This window comes from Oncorhynchus mykiss, chromosome 18, assembly GCF_057628025.1.
Source record: "Oncorhynchus mykiss isolate SJ-2025 chromosome 18, ASM5762802v1, whole genome shotgun sequence".
Taxonomy (NCBI): Eukaryota; Metazoa; Chordata; class Actinopteri; order Salmoniformes; family Salmonidae; genus Oncorhynchus; species Oncorhynchus mykiss.
The window spans coordinates 39,491,262-39,509,600 of NC_143039.1; the positions used below are offsets into that span (position 1 = coordinate 39,491,262).

The 18,339-nt window shown below is 45.7% G+C and overlaps 1 protein-coding gene and 1 pseudogene across 18 annotated transcripts in view; both read right to left on the bottom strand.

Moving 5' to 3' along the window:
* ash1l (ash1 (absent, small, or homeotic)-like (Drosophila)) overlaps window positions 1-18,339 on the bottom strand; it is a 45,631-nt gene that overhangs the window by 5,260 nt on the left and 22,032 nt on the right. For 8 of the 18 annotated variants that reach the window (XR_016488460.1, XM_036952498.2, XM_036952500.2 and 5 more), the window contains 10 exons: window positions 16,980-17,126; window positions 14,548-14,656; window positions 12,007-12,162; window positions 10,864-10,934; window positions 10,588-10,751; window positions 9,429-9,581; window positions 2,982-3,036; window positions 2,626-2,758; window positions 1,648-1,932; window positions 1,243-1,329 (listed from right to left, as the gene is read on the bottom strand). Coding sequence is in view for 14 of the 18 variants with exons in the window: in XM_036952498.2 (XP_036808393.2) it covers window positions 1,243-1,329; window positions 1,648-1,932; window positions 2,626-2,758; window positions 2,982-3,036; window positions 9,429-9,581; window positions 10,588-10,751; window positions 10,864-10,934; window positions 12,007-12,162; window positions 14,548-14,656; window positions 16,980-17,126 (1,360 nt within the window). In the remaining 4 variants the exon portion in view is untranslated. Of the gene's footprint in view, window positions 1-1,242; window positions 1,330-1,647; window positions 1,933-2,625; window positions 2,759-2,981; window positions 3,037-9,428; window positions 9,582-10,587; window positions 10,752-10,863; window positions 10,935-11,451; window positions 11,624-12,006; window positions 12,163-14,547; window positions 14,657-16,979; window positions 17,127-18,339 lie in introns of those variants that run through there. The other 10 variants (XR_016488462.1, XR_016488463.1, XM_036952505.2 and 7 more) reach the window with 7 other exon arrangements.
* LOC149975502 (general transcription factor II-I repeat domain-containing protein 2-like) lies at window positions 8,049-9,051 on the bottom strand (annotated as a pseudogene).

An 18,339-nucleotide genomic window follows, 5' to 3' on the forward strand; every position in this document is an offset into this window, starting at 1 on the left:
GTTATTACGTTCAGTGAATGGGGGAGGTGAAGCGTGACGTAATACAGTAGGGGGAGTGCGAGTGCTTCTCAAATGTGATATTTTATCCACACTCGTCCTCACAAGAACGCACTCAAGAGAGCGTCCACAAAGAATGCACTCGGAACATGAGTGTGGAGAATAGTAGTACGCATATTGAGAAACACCCATCGTCTGATAACCCACCTGTGACCTTCCAGTTTCTTTGAGGGGTTGGAATGGAAATAATTTTCCAATTGTTTCGTTCTGAATCATTTCGTTTCTTTCCACTGTTCTGACCAGCAAAATAAAGTTAGAACTGGTTTGAACACAAAAATAAACTTACGGTTTATATCATTCCTTTCTGTTCCTTTTTAAACCAAATTATATATATTTTTCAAACATTTAGCTCGACGTTGAATTACTTCACCAATCAGTGCAGATAGAGCAGCTTGCTATGGAGTGAGCAAGCTATAGCTGTTAGCACACATTGGACAGACAAGGGTGGGGAGCAAGAGAGGGTGGAGGAAGAGGCTTGGCTTGAAGTGCTGGGCATCTTGTTATGACTTGCATTATCTGAATCAGGCCTCTCAGAATTATACCTGCGCAGGAGTGGCTTTTATGAAGGAACTTTGAATGTCTTTGGCCTTCCGAGAGTTGGCTTAATTGTTGGACCAGAGCTAGTTAGCTAGCTAACGTGTGTGTGCAGAGAGGCACCAGAAATAAAAACATTTGTAGTTAATAAATCCAATGTGAAATGTGATAACTATAGTATCCTTAACTATCATTGAAAAGGTTCATCTCTAATTAAAAATGTCTCTCCCTAATTTTAGAATCACGCTTGTAACGTCAGTAGGCTACAGTAGTCTATGCTCCGGCGAGGGAGGGGCTGGTAGCCTACACACACACACACACACAGTAGCAAAGATTTTTTGCTGGCAGCAGACACTGGAATACGTTTCTGAGTGACATAGTGAGGGTTTTGCATAGGTGTTTTGTTTCATTTTTGGTGGGACTGGAAAATGCCCAGAACGTAAAATAACATTATTAACCAGATCCCATGCTTTTAAAATAACGGTTATGTTCCGGAATAGTATAGATCGCTTTCGTTCCCAGTTCTGATTCTGCCCCCCACCTCCTCCAAAAAATGTAGTTTTCTGTTCTGTTCCCTGAACCGGTTCCAACTTCTGGTTCCTATAGACTATGGGGTGTGATTGGGATTAGGTGAAGGGGGACAACACTCACCCTGTCCACAGGTCGGGGGTCGCACTGCTCACACAGGTAGTGTTCCACCTCCGCCTCCAGCCGCATGCAGTCAAAGTGCTGCCACACCTGAGAGACAGACGCATCACCGTTTACCCTGACACTACAATCACAGCCAAAACTAACGCTAACAATATATTAGACTACCACACTTAGTCATCTTTCCCACAATCAACTCGTGCTCTCAAAAACATTGCTTCCACTGACAGGAACACTCACCAGTCACTCAGAATCAACAGGCAGGTATTTGGAATCCAAACTGTACATTGCCTCATGGATTCAGTAAGGAACTGATATTCAGTTATATCCATATTCAGTTAGGCTAACATTCAACAACAGGTTCAACTCGGAGCCTGCAATGTTAGGCTGTGTCCCACGCTCTCTCACCATGCACTTCTCACACTGGATCATCAGGCCCTCGTCCTTGTACATGCCGCAGATGCAGCGGATGATGTCATCGTCCTTGTCGTGAGAGCCCGGCCAGCCCCCTCCGTGGTGGTGGTGATGATGGGCGTGGTCTCGCTCCAGCGAATCCGAACTGTCCGCTTCGCTGGCTGTTTCTCCGACAATTTCGTCAATCTGGACAGCGGCTTCGTGGCGCGCGCCGTAGTAGGCCTTCCTCAGCCGGCACACGTCCCTCCCTACTGACGACTTCCGCCCGTAGTATTTCTGCTAGGATGGAGGGAGCATAGGGCAATGACGTTGAGAATTTGGAAAATACAGTTTGTGTTTTGTAAAGCGAAGCTTACGCCACAGCAACCTAAACAAGTTCGACCAGGCTTCCAGAATCCCACTTAGAATTCTAAACCCCTGCAAAATGATACATTTTCAGACAGATAGCAAAAATGGCAAGAAGCTGCCATGTGGGGAATCGTGGCTCGTTTCAGCTTGTTGTTTCTTGTTATTGATACCGTGTCTCTTTTGAGGCGTTTTGACTAATGTCTATGCTAATATGGCAAAAATGTGGTAGCTAGCTAACCACCAACTGTAATGGTGTATTTGGGAGACAAGTGCTCATTGTACAAATGTATGTATATTTTCAATAATGATTTGGAGAGGAAATATAATTTACATGTTGACAACAATCCTTTGAAACTAAAGCCAAACCCGCCTGTTTTGATCCATGGTTGTGCACACATTGGATTTGTTGCTAAATAACCCACCTGTCTATAGGGTTGGCTAACCTTCAAACGATTTGAGTGGCACTCACACAGCCTCCACACAACACACATTTAAATAAGAGTCCTCTGTGTGTAGGTGTGTGTGTAAAAAAAGAGTCCTCTGTGTGTAGGTGTGTGTGTGTGTGTGTGTAAAGGAACAGTGGCTGTGTATATCCAATAAGGAGGAGGGTTGAGGGAGACCCACCTCTGCGTTGCGGAACACTTTGAGCATGTCGGTGTCAAATGCCTCCACGGTCTTGTAGTGCCCTGTGGTGATTTGCTTCTCAATGGTACTCAGGTCCAGCGGGTCTGACACCTTCTCATAGTACTGCGTGTTCCTGGGGTCACATACAAACACACACACACACACACGAGTCATGGGGTGAGAGTCAAAACTGTGCCTCTTGTCTCATGAATCCAAACATGATCGTAATGGTCGCAAGAAGCGATAAGAACACTGAGGGTGTTGGATAACACACAAAGCGTTGCACAACACACCTACATACAGTAAACATCGGTGAAAGAGCTAGCATGCACACAAACAAACAAGCAAAAACATACCGCTTTCTTGAGGGTAGGTTTACCAGTGGAGCAGCAAGGGTCTGACCAGCTGAGTCTATGGAAAGAGGTTTCATTATCTTCAGCAGAGTACCTTCTACTTTTATAGTGCATAAATATACTCAGGGAAAAATGAGTCTGCACACTTGAATCAGATCTACAACAGCAGATGTTTGTAGAAGCAAAAGCCAAACAGGTAAGCCAGTAGTAGTGGCCAGTACACGCACATGGACTGAGTCCTGTTGAGACTGGGTTGCGTAACACAGAAGTGTTGACTTTGTCATGTCTTTGCCATTTGACCCCAGTTTCTCTGACGGCACCAGGGATGTTTAGAGACTAGGAAGTTCATGGGAAGTGTAACGTCTGCGCCCAACTCACACTCCCAAACACTTAGATCCCCAGAACGCTGACCACTTTCCAGCTCACTGTCCAGATCCCAATCACCGGAATTCTAATCACTTGTTCACACACCTGCATGTCATCATCCCACAATATTTAGTTCAGTTCCTTGCACACCATCACTGTGAGGTATTGTTTGTTTTGAGACACACTTCTCTCAGAGCACTGGGTTTTCCCATCATTCACTCCTGCCGTGTAGGATAGTTGTTGCCTGCCTCACTCAACGCATTTTGCCGATTCGCTGCCTGTACTGTTGCCAACTTGGACCTACCGTGTATGACCTTCTGCCTGCCCCTTGACCCAGCTACCTGCCTTCTCCCAAGGTCCCTAATGCAAAAGTTACATATTAACTTAATTCATGAGGAGAGAGAATGCAGGAGACTAATAACTAATAAAGCAGGCAGCGGGCCATTTTGTAGGGAGCCGATGAAACGTAAATCTGCAAACGCAGCGCAATTAACAGGAGGTGAACAGCGCCTGGTGCTGAAAATATACAGTACCAGTCAAAAGTTTGGACACACCTACTCGTTTAAGGGTTTTTATTTGTAGAATAATAGTGAAGACGTCAAAACCATGAAAAAACACATATAAAATCATGTAGTAACCAGAAGTGTTAAACAAATCATAATATATTTGAAATTCTTCAAAGTAGCCATCCTTTGCCTTGATGACAGCTTTGCACACTCTTGGCATTCTCTCAACCAGCTTCATGAGGTAGTCACCTGGAATGCATTCCAATTAACAGGTGTGCCTTGTTAAAAGTTCATTTGTGGGATTTCTTTCCTTCTTAATGCGTTTGAGCCAATCAGTTGTGTTGTGACAAGGTAGGGGTAGCATAAAGAAAATCCCCCTATTTGGTAAAAGACCAAGTCCATATTATGGCAAGAACAGCTCAAATAAGCAAAGAGAAACAACAGTCCATCATTACTTTACGACATGAAGGTCAGTAAATCTGGAAAATTTCAAGAACTTTAAAAGTTTCTTCAAGTGCAGTCGCAAAAAACCATCAAGCGCAACGATGAAACTGGCTCTCATGAAGACCGGCACAGGAAAGAAAGACCCAGAGTTACCTCTGCGGCAGAGCATAAGTTCACTAGAGTTACCAGCCTCAGAAATTGCAGCCCACATAAATGCTTCACAGAGTTCAAGTAACAGACACATCTCAACATCAACTGTTCAGAGGAGACTGCGTGAATCAGGCCTTCATGGTTGAATCGCTGCAAAGAAACCACTACTAAAGGACACCGATAAGAATAAGTGACTTGCTTGGGCCAAGAAACACGCGGTGACCAGGTGGAAATCTGTCCTTTGGTCTGATGAGTCCAAATTTGAGACTTTTGGTCCAACCGCTGTGTCTTTGTGAAACAGAGTAGGTGAACGGATGATATCTGCATGTGTGGTTCCCACCGTGAAGCATAGAGGAGGAGGTGTGATGGTGTGGGGGTGCTTTGCTTGTGATACTGTCAGTGATTAATTTAGAATTCAAGGCACACTTAACCAGCATGGCTACCACAGCATTCTGCAGCGATACACCATCACATCTGGTTTGCGCTTTGTTGGACTATCATTTGTTTTTCAACAGGATAACGACCCAACACTCCTCCAGGATGTGTAAGGGCTATTTGACCAAGAAGGAGAGTGATCATAAGAAGACCTGGCCCCCACAATCACCTGACCTCAACCCAATTGAGATGGTTAGGGATGAGTTGGATCGCAGAGTGAAGGAAATGTAGCCAACAAGCGCTCAACATATGCGGGAACTAGTGATGCACCGGTATGACATTGTTTGTACAGTTAAATAGTTAATACACACATACACACACACACACACACGGACACAGTGGTCTAAGGCACTGCATCTCAGTGCAAGAGGCATCACTACAGTCCCTGGTTCGAATCCAGGCTGTATCACATCCGGCCGTGATTGGGAGCCCCATAGGGCGGCGCACAATTGGACCAGCGTCGTCCGGGTTTGGCCAGGGTAGGGCGTCATTGTAAATAAGAATTTGTTCTTAACTGACTTGCCTAGTTAAATAAAGGTTACACACACACACACACACACGCACGCACATACACAATGGCCAAAAAGTTTGTCCCCATTATCAGTCAAATCAAAACCTATTTCTTTCACTTACTCGCTCATTGTTAATTTGTTCAGTCGTTTCATTCTCAACCAGGATTTCTATGGAATGCATTTTGGGTCTTTGCGTGTCAAAAAAGATACACATTAAATAAAACTATTTGACGTGTCAAATAACACTATTTGAAGTGTGAAATAGATTGGTCAACAATCAGGACCTGAATATGACTGCACGTCACGTAATCATTTTACATAGTTATTACACACGATACGCATGCTACGATGCTGATAAAGTTGTCTCGCGCACCTTCAGTGCTGGTCATGAATAAATGCCAGCTAGCTCATGGATGCAAACAATGTTCTATGTGAAGCTAGCCATAATATGGATTAGCCACAATAGCAGACTTAGCAGTTAGCCTTCAAAATAAAAAGTATGTCATTGACAGTGAGGCAAATCAATACAAATAGTAGAATTATGCCATAATTTAATAGATCATGCTGAACGAGGTTGGAATGTTGTTATATAAAATCAACAAAAGACAATAATTTGTTAATTTGACAAAAATCTGTTGAAATCACACTGGATCTATTATACTTTAAAATTGCATTGAGGGCATACTTATTTAACTGTACAGCCCTACCTATGGATTGTGGATCAATGACATGGGGTGTCAGTCTACTCAGTGACACCCAGAGAACTTTAACATCGTAGCTATTATTGCTGGACTCTGAAACAACTGTGAATTGAGCCACATTTATTGTCAACCTATGTGTATTGAACACTATTCCCAAGGAAAAACAATACTGCGTGGATGTTTTGGAGTCTGATAAATATCTTGGGTATTGAGTAGACTGATACCCCATTTCCAATCCTTAGGTAAAGCTGTACAGTGCCATATGAATGTCATTACACACAATAGGCTGATTGGGGAGGTGATTTCACACAGTCACAGTCCCGCGATAACAGCTACAACGCTAATATTTACGTAAACTCTTCAGAGTTGTGTTCTGTAGGTGTCACCGAGTAGACTGATACCCCATTTCATTGCTTCACATTCCAACCTGGTTTAACATTATCCAGTCTAAATATGGCATGATTCCACCAATTGTAAACTTCTGCATCACGTTCAAAAATGTACTTTTATTTTGAAGGAAAACCGCAAAGTCCACTATTGTGCCTAATCCTTATTGTGGCTAGCTTCACAACACATAACCCGGTTCGGTGGAGCCTCACTAGCCAGATGAAGCTAGCTGGCTGCTTATAACATTAGCTTTGGGCAACAGGGTTAAGTAACTGGATAGCTATTTATTTTCATGAACTGAAGTTCAATTTCAATAGGCGAACAACAAGTGGTTACCTAGCTAATACTTACTCACAAGGATTCCTAAATCATTGCTAAGAATGAAAATGACTGCAATTTCTACTGGTCATTGTTTTCAGGCTGGTTGTATTGGTGCTAGCTAGGTACCAAGCTAAAGGTAGTTAGCTACCCCAGAAGTTGCGGTCGAACAAATAATGCTTTATTACCAACGTGGTATTGTAAACACATTGTTCGTGGCCAGTGTTTGCTTGTTTGCAGCATTGACAGTGCTACGATAGTAGTGGTATCGCTTGGCTTGCACGTGCAATTTCAGAACATAGCGCGTCAAATAGTGTTATTGTCAAATAGTATTATTTGTTGTGTATCGTTTTTGACACGCAAAGACCCAATCGGCATTCCGTAGTATGTATGTCGTGAAGCAAATAGCAGTGACGCTATTACTGTGTAATGCCTGTAGGGCAACATCTGAAAAATATCGCACTTGGTAGTGTGTACCAGTACTCGACCAGTCCCGAAAGCCAACATCACCCACGACAGAGAATGGTTGATTGTCAAGGGCAATCAATTCCAGTATCTTGGCGTTAATGGATTTCGCCTTTTGAGTTGTCTTGCTGAAATGTTCTTACTCTTTCAAATGACTGATCGACTTGTTGACTGCTCGATCCACACAGCAGACGTTGTGGGCTAGGTTAGGAATGCTGTGTTGCACGTGTAGCGCAAAATTTTATGTGGCGTCAATACGTCATGTAACCTACGTTATATAGGTATTTACGTCAGCTTTGACTTTGGTTTTGCACATCGGCGTTAAACTAGACATCGGGCCGATACCGATGTTGGCATTTTTTTGACTAATGTCGTCCGATTCCGATATGTTCACCGATATATCGTGCAACCCTAGTGGGAACTCCTTCAAGACTGTTGGAAAAGCATTCCAGGTGAAGCTGGTTGAGAGAATGCCAAGAATGTGCAAAGCTGTCATCAAGGCAAAGGGTGGCTACTTTGAAGAATAAAAAAATATATATATATATTTAGATTTGTTTAACACTTTTTTGGTTACTACATGATTCCATGTGTTATTTCATAGTTTTGATGACATCAGTATTATTCTACGATGTAGAAAAATTGTAAAAATAAAGAAAAAACGTTGAAGAGTAGGTGTGTCCAAACTTCTGACTTGTACTGTAGCTAACTTGTTATGCAAGTGTTGCACAGCAACAGATGGATAATAACTACACCAGTCAAGTAATTCACTTCAACAATAATCTTCATTTTAATTTGACTTTACAAACAAACAACAAGAGAGTTTATTTGGAGTCTATTTCATCCAAGTCTTATATAAAATACCTTAGCCTACCTCAGCCAGTTATGAGGCTAAACAGCACCTTCTACAATAAGAAAATATATGGCCTAATAGAAGCAGGCAGTCCTCCCCTCGGACACGATCTTGTGGATGTCGGGTGAGATTTTGAAGCGCAGGCAGTCCTCGATTGACTTACGTGAAAGCCGGTTCCCGTCGTGAGTCTATATTACGTTCATAGAGGAAAATAAGAACTCGCAAGTGTAAATCGATCCAAACATTGTTAGCACATAAAATGTACGTTTCTTTATAGTGCTGTATTCCTCTGAGCATGCCACCCACAACGCACACAAGGACTCAGCACTACTACTGAGCGCATCCCTGATTTGGCTCGATGTCTGGAGTTCAATCAGCTCAGTTTGAATTGCGGCCTCATCCAGCGAGGGTATCGTTTTCTTATCAAGGGAGGAGTATTCTCCACCTGGGCGGACTTTGAGAGGATCACGTACAAACGCAATGATATCCTTGGGCATGCTGTAGTCTTCAAATCTGGTTGAGAAGTTGTCCCTCAGCTGCTTGATGAAATCTTCCTTCACCTGTGTGACAATGCTGCGGCCTAGTCCCTTGCCTGTCGTTTCTCCAGTGTGCTGAAATGCAGTAGCCCAAATGGAACAACTCAAGCTTCATAGTAAAGGCCTCAAGTTTTTCCACCATGTCCACAGCGGTTTTCCCTCTTCCTTGTAACTGCAGATTTAACCCGTCTAAGTGACAGAATGTCAGCTGTGTGTGTAGCTTGCAGTTAACGCGTCAACGTTTCTGCTTCGGGCCACCGTCTGGGGCGGGAAGGCCACTTGAAAGTTTCATGCTTAGATTAATAATGACTTCTGAGATTTAACTATTGGCAAACAGCGACATTTTCATTGCAAATAAGACACACTGGCTTGGCATTGAACGCATATCTCTCTGTACATTCATCCCTGAAACTTAGATTTTCCTTATCTACCTTTCTTTTGATACAAGCTAATGGATCTGAACGAATGTTGATGTAAATAAAGTAGTGTAGCCTACAGTAGGCTAGTAGACCTGTTTTCCCCCACCAATCAACACACGGAAAAATAGACTAAAAATGTTTTTTTTTAATTGAGACATGGTGATTTTATTTAGCGTAATCAGATCAAAATGATTATGGTATGGTCACTGAATGTATTATGTACAAATCAGACGTGTTAAAAATGTTGTTCAATTTGTAGTGTAGGCCAATTAATTGTGCTAATATTATATCCCGTCAGTGTAAATAAGAATTTGACCTGCCTAGTTAAATAAAGGTGTGTGTGTGTGTGTGTGTCACTGACCCTTGTAGCTGGTGATCATGTCACAGATCTCCTTGAAGATGTGCGCCAGGCGGGCGGTGCGGGTGACCTCCGTGTTCTCCTCGGCCGCCGCCAGCCTCCGCGTGCGCACCGACCGGGACGTCTGCAGCGCCGAGAACTGTGTCAGGAACACGTCTGCGGAGACAAAGGGACACACGCACAGGGCGATTGAGTCGACAAGCCATCACAAACACTCCCCTCGACGCCACATACAAAAAACAGCATTCATATTCCGGATTTAACTGGGGTTTCTCCGAAAAGCTTTGTAGCACTAACGTCATCATAAGTCTATTGTAGGGAAAGGATGAAATATTATCTTAGTGCTACAAAGCTTTTGGGAAAACTTACCCCTGGCACATAACTGCATATAGAAATATACTGAGCAAAAATATAAACGCAACAATTTTACTGAGTTATATGAACTGTAAGGAAATCAGCCAATTGAAATACATTCATTCGGCCCTAATCTCTAGATTTCACATGATTCGGCATGGGCCAATCAGAATGAGTTACCCCACAAAAGGGCTTTATTACAGACAGAAATACTCCTCAGTTTCATCAGCTGTCCGGGAGGCTGGTCTCAGACGAGCCCACAGGTAAAGAAGCCTGATGTGGAGGTCCTGGGCTGGCGTGGTTACACGTTCTGTGGTTGTGAGGTCGGTTGGACGTACTGCCAAATTCTCAAAAACAATGTTGGAGGTGGCTTATAGTAGAGAAATGAACATTCAATTCTCTGGCAACCACTCTGGTGGACATTCCTGCAGTTAGCATGCCAATTACATGCTCCCTCAACTTGAGGCATCTGTGGCTTTTGGTTGTGTGTCAACAGTACAAGGTGCACCTGTGTAATGATCATGCTGTTTAATCAGCTTCTTGATATGCCACACCTGTCAGGTGGATGGATTATCTTGGCAAGGGAGATATGCTCACTAAACTAATTTCTGCACAAAATGTTTTAAATATTGAGGATCTTTTATTTCAGCTCATGAAACATGGGACCAACACTTTACATGTTGCGTGCAGTGCCCCTGTTACGTTCATATTTCTGTTCAGTATAGAATGATTATTCTATTCATTCTAGTTCTGTTTTCCTGCACATGTGGGGTCTCACACACCTTTGACTCCTCACACACACACACACCTGACTTGATGTTTCCATCATCGCGGATGACTCCTCCCCAGCGTGTGTAGATGGACAGGCCGCCACTGGCCTCCCTCTCGCCCTCCCTCTTCAACAGCTCCTGCTTCTCCCTCATCTTCTCCCAGTTCCTCAGTAGGAACACACAGTGCTTCAGCACAAAGTTCCTGAGCCACAGGGAGAGAGAGAGAGAGTGGTGAGTGTGTGTGTTCTGTTTGCGTGGGTATGTGTGCGTGAAGGGCGGATGGGGTGTGTTTGGCACGTGTGCTGTGTGTGTACCTCTCTCTGTTGGACATGGGTTTCATAAGAAGGTGGGGATAAAACTTGCTGCTGTCACTTGAATCCTCCTCCTTGGGAAAAGAGAAAAGGGGGAGAGTTAGAGATAAAGGAGTACTGATCCTATGCTGCTGTCACTTGAATCCTCCTCCTTGGGAAAAGAGAAGAGGGGGAGAGTTAGAGATAAAGGAGTACGGATCCTATGCTGCTGTCACTTGAATCCTCCTCCTTGGGAAAGGAGAAGTGGGGGAGAGTTAGCGATAGAGGAGTACTGATCCTATGCTGATGTCACTTAAATCCTCCTCCTTGGGAAAGGAGAAGAGGGGGAGTTAGAGATAAAGGAGTACTGATCCTATGCTGCTGTCACTTGAATCCTCCTCCTTGGGAAAAGAGAAGAGGGGGAGAGTTAGAGATAGAGGAGTACTGATCCTATGCTGCTGTCACTTGAATCCTCCTCCTTGGGAAAGGAGAAGTGGGGGAGAGTTAGCGATAGAGGAGTACTGATCCTATGCTGATGTCACTTGAATCCTCCTCCTTGGGAAAGGAGAAGAGGGGGAGTTAGAGATAAAGGAGTATGGATCCTATGCTGCTGTCACTTGAATCCTCCTCCTTGGGAAAGGAGAAGAGGGGGAGAGTTAGAGATAAAGGAGTACTGAGCCTATGCTGCTGTCACTTGAATCCTCCTCCTTGGGAAAAGAGAAGAGGGGGAGAGTTAGAGATAAAGGAGTACGGATCCTATGCTGCTGTCACTTGAATCCTCCTCCTTGGGAAAAGAGAAGAGGGGGAGAGTTAGAGATAAAGGAGTACTGATCCTATGCTGCTGTTCAGTCCAGCCCTCTCACTATTCAAGTCCATGTCATTTTTTTTATCGAACCTTCCACCCCACAAAAAGCTCCTTTGTAACAAAGAACCACTCTGTTCTACATGCACAGTGCCCCTTAAAATAAACTTAGCCGCTCTCTAGGTTACAGAGCTAAAGACATTGCAAAATATTGACTGATTTAGGACCAGAATACAATGTCTTTGCTTTTAGGCTCCATAAAAACGCTGTGTTAAAACGTTTGATGACGGTAAATATCAAAGACCCATTGCAGTGGCAGTAGCAAGACACCTGATATAACATTTCCTCTAGTCTCTCTCCCTTACACGCACTCGTTTTTTCAGCTGGTGCTTGGACTTGCGTTTCTCCTTGAGTCGACCCAGCCGCCGTGCCCCGCCTGTCTTTCCAGGCATCCCGTTGATTCGCTGGCTTTTCCCTCCGATGATGCCCCGGCAGCCCTCTGAGCCACATTTACACACTTGCTGTAGAGAGAGTGAGAGCGAGAGAGAGGGGAGTAGAGAAAGAGAGGGGAGTATAGAGAAAGAGGGGAGTAGAGAGAGAGAGAGAGGGGAGTACAGAGAGAGAGCGAGAGAGAGGGGAGTAGAGAAAGAGAGGGGAGTAGAGAGAGAGAGGGGAGTAAGAGAGAGAGAGAGAGCGGAGTAAAGAGAGAGAGAGCGAGGGGAGTAGAGAAAGAGAGGGGAGTAGAGAGAGAGAGAGGGGAGTAGAGAAAGAGAGAGAGGAGTAAAGAGAGAGAGCGAGAGAGAGAGGAGTAGAGAGAGGGGAGTAGAGAGAGAGAGAGGGGGGAGTAAGAGAGAGAACGGAGTAAAGAGAGAGAGAGCGAGGGGAGTAGAGAGAGAGAGGGGAGTAGAGAGAGAGAGGGGAGTAGAGAGAGAGAGGGGAGTACAGAGAGAGAGCGAGAGAGAGGGGAGTAGAGAAAGAGAGGGGAGTAGAGAGAGAGAGAGAGGGGAGTAGAGAAAGAGAGGGGAGTAAGAGAGAGAGAGAGAGCGGAGTAAAGAGAGAGAGAGCGAGGGGAGTAGAGAAAGAGAGGGGAGTAGAGAGAGAGAGAGGGGAGTAGAGAAAGAGAGGGGAGAGGAGAGGAGTAAAGAGAGAGAGCGCGAGAGAGAGAGAGAGAGAGCGGAGTAAAGAGAGAGAGAGAGAGGGGAGTAGAGAGAGAGAGAGAGGGGAGTAGAGAGCGGGGAAGACAGAGAGAGATGGGAGTAGAGAGAGAGAGGGAGAGCGAGAGAGAGAGAGAGGGAAAGCGAGAGAGAGAGAGAGAGAGGGAAAGTGAGAGAGAGAGGAGAGTAGAGAGGGGAGTAGAGAGAGAGGGAGAGATGGGAGTAGAGAGCGGGGAGGAGAGAGAGAGAGAGGGGAGTAGAGAGAGTGAGGGGAGTAAAGAAATAGAGGAGGAGAGAGAGCGAGGGGAGTAGAGAGAGGGGAGTAGAGAGAGAGCGGGGAGGAGAGAGAGCGAGGGGGTAGAAAGAGAGAGGTGAGTAGAGAGAGAGAGAGAGGGGAGGAGAGAGGGGAGTAGAGAGAGAGGAGTAGAGAGAGCGAGAGAGAAGGGAGTAAAGAGAGAGAGAGAGTGAGGGGAGTAGAGAGAGAGAGAGGGGGAGTAGAGAGAGAGAGAGAGGGGAGTAGAGAGAGTGGAGTAGAGAGAGTGGAGTAGAGAGAGAGAGAGAGAGAGGGGGGGGAGTAGACAGAGAGAGAGGGGAGTAGAGAGAGAGAGAGGGAAGTAGACAGAGAGAGAGGGGGGAGTAGAGAGAGAGAGAGGGGATTAGAGAGAGAGAGAGGGGAGGAGAGAGGGGAGGAGAGAGAGGGGAGTATAGAGAGGGGAGTAGAGAGAGGGGAAGAGAGTGAGAGAGAAGGGAGTAGAGAGAAAGCGATGGGAGTAGAGAGAGAGGGGAGTAGAGAGAGAGAGGGAGAGATGGGAGTAGAGAGCGGGGAAGACAGAGAGAGAGGGGAGTAGAGAGAGAGAGAGGGGGGAGGAGAGAGAGGGGAGTAGAGAGAGGGGAGTAGAGAGAGGGGAGTAGAGAGAAAGAGATGGGAGTAGAGAGAGAGGGGAGTAGAGAGAGAGAGGGAGAGATGGGAGTAGAGAGCGGGGAAGACAGAGAGAGAGGGGAGGAGAGAGAGGGGAGGAGAGAGAGGGGAAGAGAGTGAGAGAGAAGGGAGTAGAGAGAAAGAGATGGGAGTAGAGAGAGAGGGGAGTAGAGAGAGAGAGAGGGAGAGTGGGAGTAGAGAGCGGGGAGGAGACAGAGAGAGGGGAGAGAAAGGTGGAGTAGAGAGAGAAAGGTGGAGTAGAGAGAGAGAGGGAGAGCGAGAGGGGAGTAGGGAGAGAGAGGGGAGTAGGGAGAGAGAGGGGAGTAGAGAGAGAGAGGGGAGTAGAGAGAGAGAGGGAGAGCGAGAGGGGAATAGAGAGAGAGGGGGGAGTAGAGAGAGAGGGGAGTAGGGAGAGAGAGAGAGAGGGAGAGGGGAGTAGAGAGAGGGGAGTAGAGAGAGGGGAGTAGAGAGAGGGGAGTAGAGAGAGGGGAGTAGAGAGAGGAGAGTAGAGAGAAGGGAGTAGAGATAGGGGAGTAGAGAGAGGGGAGTAGAGAGAAGTAAGCAGCAGTAGGAGGGAGAATGTAAGGGGAGAGAAGTTCAAGGTAAGAGGTGACACAGGTAAAGGAATGTGAAGTGTGTGCCAAAAACAGGAAAAGGGAACGGTGTGGGAAAATTGAGATCGAAACCCAAACCCAGTGGAGAGTGGGCTCTTGGATGCTAAAACAACCCAGATACATTTTTTACCGCGGCACAAACAGATCTGGAACAAGGCTAAATTGGGGCTGTAACTGGGAGTGGATCAGGGAAAATGGTTGATGTGCCGCCACACCCACCTGCTCTTCGGTGTTGAAGGAGTGGAAGTTGTAGTCGTAGGTGAGCTCCGTGCCACTGCTCATGTCCTTGAGGGCAAAGAGGCCGATCCTGTACACTCCATTCACTGACCTGCAGGAGCAACAGACACAGAAGAGTGAGGGAGAACTCAGATTTGCACAGGCAGGCTATGAAATGGCTACCCGGACTATTTGCATTGTGTGCCCCCCCCACCCCTCTTTTTATGCTGCTGCTACTCTCCTTTTAGCATATATGCATAGTCACTTTAACTATACATTCATGTACATGCTACCTCAATTGGGCCGACCAACCAGTGCTCCCACACATTGACTGACCGGGCTATCTGCATTGTGTCCCACCACCTCCCAACCCCTATTTTTTACGCTACTGCTACTCTCTGTTCATCATATATGCATAGTCACTTTAACCATATCTACATGTACATACTACCTCAATGAGCCTGACTAACCGGTGTCTGTATGTAGCCTCGCTACTTTTATAGCCTCGCTACTGTTATTTTTCACTGTCTTTTTACTGTTTTTCTTTACTTACCTATTGTTCACCTAATACCTTTTTTGAACTATTGGTTAGAGCCTGTAAGTAAGCATTTCACTGTAAGGTCTATTCGGCGCATGTGACAAATATACTTTGATTTGAACTTGAGCCTAGAGCACAGCCAGAGCATAGGGCACAGCCAGAGCATAGGGCACAGTCAGAGCATAGGGCACAGTCAGAGCATAGGGCACAGCCAAAGCATAGGGCACAGTCAAAGCATAGGGCACAGTCAGAGCATAGGGCACAGCCAGGGCATAGGGCACAGTCAGAGCATAGGGCACAGTCAGAGCATAGGGCACAGCCAGAGCATAGGGCACAGCCAGAGCATAGGGCACAGCCAGAGCATAGGGAACAGCCAGAGCATAGGGCACAGCCAGAGCATAGGGCACAGTCAGAGCATAGGGCACAGCCAGAGCATAGGGCACAGTCAGAGCATAGGGCACAGCCAGAGCATAGGGCACAGCCAGAGCATAGGGCACAGTCAGAGCATAGGGCACAGTCAGAGCATAGGGCACAGTCAGAGCATAGGGCACAGCCAGAGCATAGGGCACAGCCAGAGCATAGGGCACAGTCAGAGCATAGGGCACAGCCAGAGCATAGGGCACAGTCAGAGCATAGGGCACAGCCAGAGCATAGGGCACAGTCAGAGCATAGGGCACAGCCAGAGCATAGGGCACAGCCAGAGCATAGGGCACAGTCAGAGCATAGGGCACAGTCAGAGCATAGGGCACAGCCAGAGCATAGGGCACAGCCAGAGCATAGGGCACAGTCAGAGCATAGGGCACAGTCAGAGCATAGGGCACAGTCAGAGCATAGGGCACAGCCAGAGCATAGGGCACAGTCAGAGCATAGGGCACAGTCAGAGCATAGGGTTCTGGTAAAAAGTGCACTATACTTTTTTAATCTCCCTGCACAGCACAACCGTGTAGGCTGCACTTTGCTGTCTAATGTACTCTTTCTGGGAGGACAAAAAGCATTTTCAGCACATTGTCTAGGGGCACTAATACAGCTGTGTCCAAGGCCCCAGCTACAACGTCGTATAATCGCTATTCTGTGACAAGATGGAGGACTGGCTTCACGCTGGAAATGCTCTATCCCTGTAGAATGTCTTATTCGAGGCCCACTCCACAACACCCCACAGCACTACAGAGAGACAGTTGTTAGATCGGTGTGTCCTAGTTAACTCACTGGACCTTCAAGAAGGAAAACAGGTCTTTTCTCAAAGGTCCTTAACCGTTTTTACGGTCTGTGTTCAGGCCCTTTTGGGGTTAACAAAACTTTAAACAATAGAGAAGCTATTTTATTAACTTCAACTGTCCACCAAGAGTTACTGAAATTCCTCTTAACATGTTAAACACACCGTTTAAGTGGAGGTCCTCCTGTTTTAATTACTTTCAATATCGTAACCTTGGTTTAACTTGTGTTCTTACCTTTCATGTATTATTCCTTGTAAAAAATAACAAGCTTTATAGACACTTAGTAAATCGTACCATTGTGTGTTATTAACAGACTGTCTTCTGTACTAGAGGTGGTGTCCTGGACATTAGCCTAATGACTTTCAATGGAGAATATCCATTGAACATGCTTTTCAGTAAGTAGCAAGTGCGCAAGCATGTCGGTTGGCTTGGTCTGTGTCCAGGAAACCATTCCTAGGTGAACCCCAAACACTACTAGAGTTGAACTGTGTGGCTAAGTTGGTAGAGCATGGTGCTTTCAATGCCAAGGATCGCAGGTTCTATTCCCACTCAGACGGTCTGGATAAAAGCATCTGTGAAATGGCATGTTGTTGTAGTAGATCGCAGGTTCTATTCCCACTCAGACAGTCTGGATAAAAGCGTCTGTGAAATGGCATGTTGTTGTAGTAGAAGTACTAACTCACCACTTCTGCATCTCACAGTTGGGTTCACAGCTGTGGTTGATGAAGCGGGCCTCGTTGCCCATCCGGTAGCTGTCGATCACCATGCCGCTGTCCAGGTTCAGACAGTATTGGCCACTGTGGGAGAAGTACTGCTCCATCATGCGACTTCTACAGGACACACAGAGGGGGGAGAGAGAGGGACATTAGAAGACATGGATATGAGAATACAAAGCAGAGTTTAGGAATACAGATGAACACCACAGAACCATTCAAAAGGCCCACAAAAATAATAATGATTTAACATGAAAGAATAATAGATTTGGTGGCGAATCCTTGCTAACGTCCACTTAAGGGTGCGTTTGTAAATTCGCTCTGGCTATCTACTCCGATTTCAGAGCACTCTCATCTGACTGTGCCAGAGTGCAGAATAGCTGAAGAATTTACGAACGCTCAACACCCGATGAATATGGCCGGTGTGAGTAAACCTCTGCAAAAAAAGCGTCATTAAATTGTTGCCAGCAGCACAGTTGCAGTCACCAACGCTCTGGATAACATAAAAACTGCCTAACCAGCTCTGCTAGGGTGAGAAAAATGGCCAGAGTGAGGTGTTCTCTCATTTGAGTCTGGAAGTAACTAGCAAGTTAGTCAACTTTAGCCAGTTAGCTTGGGTTCTTGACTGGCATTGTGAGGTCAGAACGCTCGGATCAAGCCTACTCCTCAGCCAGAGTGTCCAGTGTGCTCTCTGAGCGATCTGAGGGGGAAACGCTCTGTATTTACGAATGGACAATCTGACAATGCTCTGAATTTACTAATGCCTAGAGCGCACTCTGACACTCAAGAGTGAATTTACGAACGCACCCTAGTTATAAATGTATGTCAATGGGAGACTAAGGGCTCTATTTTCAACTGGCACTAGGGAGGTGCAAGTGTCATACGCACGTTACCTGACCTGTCTAAGATCAGTGATCTTGCGTTGAAGTGGGAGGGGTGCCAATATCCTCCTAACAATTCAGTCCTCCACCATATCAACGACAGATTCTTTATAGAGAATGTGTAGATATTCTTTATAGAGAATATATAGATATATTTTTTAAACACTACACACATTTAGGGAAGACACTGCATACAACTGACAGGAGACTCCTATTCTGTATAGAAGTGTGAACATTATGTGTTTAAAAGACATTTAGGCCTACATGTGCACACAGTGCCATGGAAAGCCCAGCCTATCAATAATGGGCTTGGCTCATGAGATTGCTTTGAAATACATATGAATCACCAAAGCTTTATCGAAAGATCAACTTAGGGAGGAGCAAAACAATGAGCCGATGTCCCCCTTTTAATTATTATTTTAGCCAGCTTCCATTATTATTTTGGATGT